General features: G+C 28.8%; 1 protein-coding gene across 1 annotated transcript; it reads left to right on the forward strand.

Moving 5' to 3' along the window:
* The first annotated feature begins 5,784 nt into the window (after window positions 1-5,784).
* On the forward strand, window positions 5,785-8,320 carry LOC150025662 (uncharacterized). Its single transcript, XM_090294158.1, has 3 exons — window positions 5,785-6,215; window positions 6,663-6,979; window positions 8,292-8,320. Exons 1-3 carry the CDS (start codon window positions 5,785-5,787, stop codon window positions 8,318-8,320), a joined length of 777 nt encoding a protein of 258 aa, XP_090150284.1.
* The last annotated feature ends 661 nt before the right edge of the window (window positions 8,321-8,981 follow it).

Below are 8,981 nucleotides of genomic sequence, written 5' to 3' on the forward strand. Positions count from 1 at the left end.
TTGCGATAATAAAATTTAAAATAAAAGTACAAACTAAATAAAATAATTATAATAAAAAATAAATACTTTGTGTTATTGTTTTGTGATAATAAAATTTGAAATACATTGATAATTCTCAATATTAATTTTTATTATTTATTTGTAAACAATATATAAATGATTTCGTAATTCTATTAACAAATTTAGATACATTACCATTGCTTCTGCAGTAACACACCTAGTTAATTTCTTATGATGAAATTCAGGTTCAATTCTACGTGGAATTTACTTTTATCAAAATTAAATACAATGGAAATATGAAAGGTTATTTTATTAATCATTGTAATAATTTAATAAAAGTACAAAATAAATCAAATAATAATAATAAAAAATAAATACCTTTTGTTATTGTTTTGTGATAATAAAATTTGAAATACATTGTTAATTCTTTACACTGTTTTTTATTATATTCTTTATAAACAATACATAAATGATCATGTAAATCTATTAACAAAATTAGGGTACACTACCATTGTTTCCGAGGTAGCACACCTGGTTAATTTTTTTTGTTGAAATTCAGATTCAACTCCCGACTGCAGAATTTACTTTTTAATAAAAATTAAATACTTTTTCTAATTCAATGGAAATATGAAATGTTATTTTAGTAATCATTGTAATAATTTAATAAAAGTACAAAATAAATCAATTAATTATAATAAAAAAGAAATACTTTTTGCTATTGTTTTGTTATAATAAAATTTGAAATACATTGTTGATTATGAATATTGATTTTTTTTTTATAAACAATATATAAAGGATTCTATAATTTTATTAACGGTACATTACAATTGCATATGCAGTAGCACACCTGGTTAATTTCTTATGTTGAAATTTAGGTTCAACTTCCAACTGCGGAATTTATTTTTATCAAAATTAAATACTTTTTTTTAATTCATTGAAAATATGAAAGGTTATTTTACTAGTCCTTGTAATAATTTAATAAAAATACATAATAAATCAAATAATTATAATAAAAAATAAATACTTTTTCTTATTGTTTTGTTTGTTGATTCTTTATATTGATTTTTATTTTATTTTTTTATAAACAATATATAAACGATATATAAACGATTCTATAATTCTATTCACGGTTTTGCGATACAATACCATTGCTTCCGCAGTAGCACATCTCGTTAATTTCTTATGTTGAAATTCCGGTTCAACTTCCGATTGTGGAATTTACCTTTTTATCAAAATTAAATACTTTTTCTAATTCAATGGAAATATGAAAGGTTATTTTATTAATCATTGTAATATTTTAATAAAAGTAAAAAATAAATCAAATAATTATAATAAAAAATAAATACTTTTTGTTATTGTTTTGTGATAATAAAATTTGAAATACATTGTTAATTTTTAATATTGATTTTTTTGTATTTTATTCATAAACTATATATAAACGATCCGTTAATTCTATTAAAGATTTCAGGGTTAACTACCATTGTTTTTGCAGTAGCACACCTGGTTAATTTCTTATGTTGAAATTTGGGTTCAACTCTTGACTGCGGAATTTATTTTTATCAAAATTAAATACTTTTTTTTATTCATTGAAAATTTGAAATACATTGTTGATTCTTAATATTGATTTTTATTATTTTTTTTATAAAATATATATAAACGATTCTTTAATTCTATTCATGGTTTTAAAGCACATTACCATTGCTTTTAAACTAACACACTTGGTTAATTTCTTATGTTGAAATTCGGGTTCAACTCCCGACTGTGGAATTTACTTTTTTATCAAAATTAATTACTTTTTCTAATTCAATGGAAATATGAAAGGTTATTTTATTAATCATTGTAATAATTTAATAAAAGTAAAAAATAAATCAAATAATTATAATAAAAAAAAATACTCTTTGTTATTATTTTGTGATAATAACATTTGAAATACATTGTTTATTCTTAATATTGATTTTTATTATTTTTTTATAAATCATATATAAACGATTCCTTAATTATCTTCACGGTTTTACGGCACACTACCGTTACTTCTGCAGTAGCACACCTGGTGAATTTCTTATGTTGAAATTTGGGTTAAACTCCCGACTGCGGAATTTATTTTTATCAAAATTAAATACTTATTTAATTCATTGAAAATATGAAAGGTTATTTTACTAATCGTTGTAATAATTTAATAAAAATATAGAATAAATCAAATAATTATAATAAAAAATAAATACTTTTTGTTATTGTTTTGTGATAATAAAATTTGCAATACATTGTTAATTCTTAATATTGATTTTTTGTATTTTATTCATAAACTATATATAAATGATTATGTAATTCTATTAACTATTTTATGGTACACTACCACTGTTTCCGCAGTAGCACACCTAGTTAATTTCTTATGTTGAAAGTTGGGATCAACTTCTCACTGGGAAATTTAATTTTATGAAAATTAAAAACTTTTTTTAATACATTAGAAATATAAAAGGTTATTTTACTAATCGTTGTAATAATTTAATAAAAGTACAAAATCAATCAAATAATTATAATAAAAAATAAATACTTTTTGTTATTGTTTTGTTATAATAAAATTTAAAATACATTGTGATTCTTAATATTGATTTTTATTATTTTTTTTATAAAAAATATATAAACGATTCTATAATTCTATTCACGGTTTTACGGTACATTACCATGGCTTCCGCAGTAGAACTCATGGTTAGTTTCTTATGTTGAATTTTGGGTTCAACTCCCGACTGCGGAATTTATTTTTATCAAAATTTAATATTTTTTTTAATTCATTGAAAATATGAAAGGTTATTTTACTAATTGTTGTAATAATTTAATAAAAGTACAAAATAAATCAAATAATTATAATAAAAATTAAACATTTTTTGTTACTGTTTTGTTATAATAAAGTTTGAAATACATTGTGAATTCTTAATATTGATTTTTATTATTTTTTATAAATAATATATAAACGATTTGATAATCATTGTTTCTACAGTAGCACACCTGGTTAAGTTCTTATGTTGAAATTTGGGTTCAACTCTTGACTGTGGAATTTATTTTTATCAAAATTAAATACATTTTTTAATTCATTGAAAATATGAAAGGTTATCTTACTAATCACTGTAATAATTTAATAAAAGTAAAAAATAAATCAATGAATTATAATAAAAAAGAAATATTTTTTGTTATTGTTTTGTGATAATAAAATTTGAAATACATTGTTATTTCTTAAAATTGATTTTTATTATTTTTTTATAAACAATATATAAACGATCTGGTCATTCTATCAAGAATTTTAGGGCTAACTACCATTGTTTTTGCAGTAGCATACCTTGTTAATTTCTTATGTTGAAATTCAGATTCAACTCCCGACTGCGGAATTTATTTTTATCTAAATTAAATAATTTTTTTAATTCATTAGAAATATGAAATGTTATTTTACTAATCGTTGTAATAATTTAATAAAAGTACAAAATAAATCAAATAATTATAATAAATAATAAAATACTTTTTGTTATTGTTTTGTTTTAATAAAATTTGAAATACATTGTTAATTCTTAATATTGATTTTTTTTATAAACAATATATAACGATTCCGTAATTCTAATTCACGATTTTACAGTACACTACCATTGTTTCCGCAGTAGCACACCTGGTTAATTTCTTTTGTTGAAATTTGGGTTCAACTCCCGACTGCAGAATTTATTTTTATCAAAATTAAATACTTTTTTTAATTTATTTGAAATATGAAAGGTTATTTTACTAATCATTGTAATAATTTAATAAAAGTACAAAATAAATCAAATAATTATAATAAAAAATAAATACCTTTTGTTATGTTTTTGTGATAATAAAATTCGAAATACATTGTTAATTCTTAATACTGATTTTTATTATTTTTTTATAAACAATATATAAACGATGTAACAACGTAACTTTTCTTAAAAACAAAAACAGAAGCTGCAACCCCTCACAGTGTCATTTTCTTCTTTCTCTCTCTCTCTCCGTATTCTTTTCTCTCCATCTCTCTTAATTTTCTCTCCCAATCTTCATCTATTTTAGAATCTGATCGGACCACGTTGTAGTTGGCGAGTTAAGGAACATTTCTACCCGATCAAATTTTTAAACAGAGTAAGTTCATTTTTGCTCTAAAGTTCCTTTGTTCTCTATTTTTCCTTAGGATTTAGTTATCAATCTTGGTGGGGTCAGTTGAGAAGTTTAATCCTCTCAACTTATTCTACTATATACTGAATTTTTGTTCTGTTTGGATAACTTGCATTAGGCGCGTAAATCTTGAAGCTTATCGAGACTGTGGGGAATAAGATTCTAAAAGTTGCGTGGAAAACAAGCAATTGAGGTAAGGGAAGCTAAATTTAATTTTTAATAGAACCCTAGGCTAGAAGATCGGGATGTGGAAGGGACGTGGTCCCAATATTCAATTTCTCTTGCAGGGATGTTGTTTGTTTATATATTATTTAAATTTGTAAAAATATTAAATTTTGATGGTTTAATATTTAAGGTGTTGTTTTCTTATGTTAATTACGCTTTTGAATGTTGTGGATCGTGTTTGGAATGATATTGTTTGATGAAATGATGTGGAATTAAATTCATACATTTGGGATAATGTATGGACTGATGTTCGTTGTATATTAAGTATTGATGTCGGGATAATGTATGGACTGATGTTTGTGGTGTATTAAGTATTGATGCCTATGTGGTAACAGAGATCTCCGAGCTTCATTGATGATCTAAGTCACATAGACTAAGATATCAGGTGGTGAGAAGGTGATGGGGGAGTTCATGCACACCGTGACATATGAGATGCACAACTTGGGTTGTATTGAACTTACCCTGATCCTTTCTGTTGGATTCGCTGGTAATCTTTGGATCAGGTGTTAGTCTCTGGTAGAACTTACTTAATACGGGTCTTCCAGAAGACGTTGTTTGTTGAATATTATGGATGTGTATATCCATGTGAGATCTATGTGATTGTTTATTGTTGAGATTTGAAGAAAATTGAATAATTTGAGAAATTGATCATGTAATTTGATTTTATCTTTTGATTTGATTGTGTATATTGTAAAATTCTATTTTCATTAGCTTATCCTTGCTTTTCTTGTTGTGTTTAAATTGCGATGATTGTATTATGTACACGAGCAGATGACCATACAGGTGCATGAGAGCCTTAGAGGTTTCAGAGTTTTATTTTGAGCTGTGGATATGTATATATTTGTATTTCTATAGATCATAATCATGTATTAGGAATGTTTTGAAAAACTCCAAGTTTGTATAGAAATTGGTAGAACTTTTATTGTAATAGTTATATGTAAATTATGGGGTGTTACATTTAATGGTATCAGCGCGGTTCATCCTTTGGATAACCTAAGGGTAGTGGGTTTATTTTGTTTCTCCTGTGTGTAGAATTTTGTTTATGTCTAGCCTCAAGACTTAGTTAAAAGTTTTTAATGAGATGTTTGACAAAGTTGCTTTTCTTGAAATTTTGTTTGTGTTTGAGTCATGTTGTTATGAATAAAGATGAAAGTATTAAGAATGAAAAAAATCTTGATAGAGTGGTGAGGCTGCACACTCATGACTAGATCAAAATTATTTTCTATCTTAATTCTAAATAGCTAAAGTACATTTTAGAGATAATTCATATGATTATTTCTTTGAAGTTAATTTGTCTTAAAGATGTAGTTGGAAATTTTTAGTAATTTCTAATCCAATTCTTTATGTGCTTAGTAGATGGCACGTAGACCACCTACTCCTCCTCCACCAGTAGATATGCCCAACTTAGCTCGGGCAATAGAGATGATGGCAACAGCCTTGCAACAACAAAGTGCTACTATGGCACAACAACATCAGGCCGCCCTTCATCAATTAGAAACAACTAGATTAGCAACAGAAGCATCTCAGCTTCATCATCAACCCCATACCTTTAGTCTGGAGGATTTTATGAGACACAATCCACCCATATTTAATGGCAAGGCAAATCCAGATGGAGCAGACCAGTGGGTGAGAGACATAGAAAGAATCTTTGAAGCTACTCAATGCCCTGAAGAGAGAAAGTTATCATATGCCATTTATGTACTAACTGAAGAAGCTGAATTCTGGTGGATATGCATGAAACAAATGATGGAAGACAAAGGAGAAGATGCCACCTGGGAGAACTTTAAAGTAAGATTCCTGGAGGAGTATTTTCTTGATAGTGTCAGGTATGCAAAAGAAATTGAATTCATGCAGCTGGAACAAGGAAATCTTTTAGTCACTGAATATGCTACTAGGTTCAAACACCTAGCTAGATTCTACACCCAGACCATGACTGAGGCTTGGAGATGTAGAAAATTTGAGTTTGGGTTGAAGCAAAAGCTTAAAGAAGTGGTGATTCCTATGCCCATTAGAGATTTCCCTGCTCTAGTGGAGAAAGCAAAAGTAGTGGAAAGTTTGAAAAATAGTAGCAAACTTGCTAAGCCTCAAGTGGGAGGACCTTCTAAAAGCATGCCTAAATATGAAGATAGAAAGAAACCTTATTTCAAACCTCAATCTTATAGCAGTGGAAGACCTAGTTCTCAATCACCACCTAGTTTCAGATGTTTTAGATGCGGTGGGCCACATGTTGTTAGATTTTGCCCTCATTCAGTGTCAAATGTGACATGTGATAGATGTCACAAGTATGGTCATGCAACAAAAGACTGTCGTGTCCAATTGGGAGCTCCAAATTCTGGCGGAGTGCAACAAGTACAACAAAATAGTAATCAAAAACCCAAAGCTGTTGGCAGAGTTTTTTCTATTAGTGGAGCTGAAGCTTCACAGTCTGATAGCCTTGTTAGAGGTACTTGTTCTATCCTTGGAACACAGTTATCTGTATTGTTTGATTCTGGGGCAACCCATTCTTTTATATCTTTTGATTGTGCTAAGAAACTTAAGTTGCCAGTCCGAGAATTAGAATTTGAGTTGGTGGTATCTACACCAACAGAAGGTATTATAATAACTTCTTCCACGTGTGTTGAGTGTCCAGTAATTATAGATGGGCAGAGATACAAGATCAACATGATTTGTATACCTCTAAAAGATTTGGAGGTTATATTGGGAATGGATTTGTTGTCTGCTAATCATATCCTTATAGATTGTGGTCGGAAGAAGTTAATTTTCCCTAAATTAGAAGGAATGCAGGTTATCTCAGTTCATCAGTTTGAGAGAGAGATACAAGAAGGTGTAGAATGTTTTATGCTCTTGACTTGTTCTATAGTTACTAATAAAGTACAAAAAGATATATTTGTAGTTCAGGAGTTTATGGATGTATTTCCTGATGAGATTCCTGGACTTCCACCTAAAAGAGAGATAGAGTTTGCAATATACTTGATTCCTAGAGCAGGCCCGGTGTCAATTTCTCCATACCGAATGGCACCAGCAGAGTTAGCTAAATTGAGGAAACAGAAGACTTATTGGAGAAGCAATTTATTCGACCTAGTGTTTCTCCATGGGGAGCTTCAGTGCTATTAGTGAAGAAGAAGGATGGTTCGTCACGTCTATGCATAGATTATAGACAATTAAACAAGTTAACAATAAAGAATAAATATCCTCTTCCTAGAATTGATGACCTGATGGATCAGTTGCATGGGGCAATTGTCTTTTCTAAGATAGATCTGCGCTCAGGTTATCACCAAATTTTAGTGAAAGCGGAAGATATTCAGAAGACTGCTTTTAGAACAAGGTATGGTCACTATGAATTCCTGGTCATGCCATTTGGTGTGACCAATGCTCCAGCTATTTTCATGGATTATATGAATCGGATATTCAGACCTTTTCTTGATAAGTTTGTGGTAGTGTTCATAGATGATATCTTGATCTATTCTCGTACAAGGGAACAACATGCAGAACATCTTAGAACTATCCTGAACATTTTGAGAGAAAAACAATTATATGCTAAACTTTCAAAATGTGATTTCTGGATGTCAGAAATACAATTTTTAGGACATGTCATCTTTGCACAGGGAATATCAGTAGATCCTTCTAAAGTGGAGGTTGTACTTCAGTGGGAACGTCCTAAAATAGTTACTGAAATTAGAAGCTTTGTCGGGTTAGTAGGATATTACAGGAGATTTATAGAAGGTTTTTCTAAAATAGTGGCTCCTTTGACCCAATTGACTAGAAAGGATCATCCTTTTGCATGGACTGAACAATGTGAGAGAAGTTTTGAAGAGTTGAAAAGAAGGTTGATTAATGCTCTTGTATTGACAATCCCTGATACCAATAAGTCTTTTGAAGTTTTCTGTGATGCTTCCTATCAGGGATTGAGTTATGTTCTGATGCAGAATAAGAAAGTTGTTGCCTACGCTTCTCGTCAGTTAAAGGTGCATGAAAGAAATTATCCAACTCATGATCTAGAATTGGCAGCAGTTGTCTTTGCTTTAAAAATATGGAGACATTTTCTTTACGGAGTTAGTTTTAATGTGTTCAGTGATCATAAAAGCTTGAAGTATTTGTTTGATAAGAAGGAGTTAAATATGAGGCAGATGAGATGGATTGAATTTTTAAAAGACTATGATTTCCAGCTAATATATCATCCTGGGAAGGCAAATGTTGTTGCAGATGCGTTGAGTCGTAAAAAAATACAAATGTCGTCGCTTATGATTAGAGAGCTAGCATTGATTGAAGATTTTAGGAGTATGAATTTGGAGGTTTCCATGTCTTCAAATTGTATTAGTTGTAATACACTTGTTATAACTAATGAATTTCTGGAGAAGGTGAAGGAGAAACAGTTGGAAGATTCAAAATTGAAGAACATCATGAGCTTATTAAATACTGACAAAGCTAAAGACTTCTCTTTAGGAGTGGATGGTATTTTGAGATTCAAAAATAGAATATGCATACCGGAGGTTAATGAACTAAAGCAAACAGTGTTATCAGAAGGTCATAAAAGCAAACTCAGTTTACATCCAGGAATGACCAAGATGTATCAAGATCTCAAGAAGTCTTAT

The sequence above is a fragment of the Phaseolus vulgaris genome, chromosome 8 (genome assembly GCF_051622355.1).
Source record: "Phaseolus vulgaris cultivar YP4 chromosome 8, ASM5162235v1, whole genome shotgun sequence".
Lineage (NCBI taxonomy): Eukaryota > Viridiplantae > Streptophyta > Magnoliopsida > Fabales > Fabaceae > Phaseolus > Phaseolus vulgaris.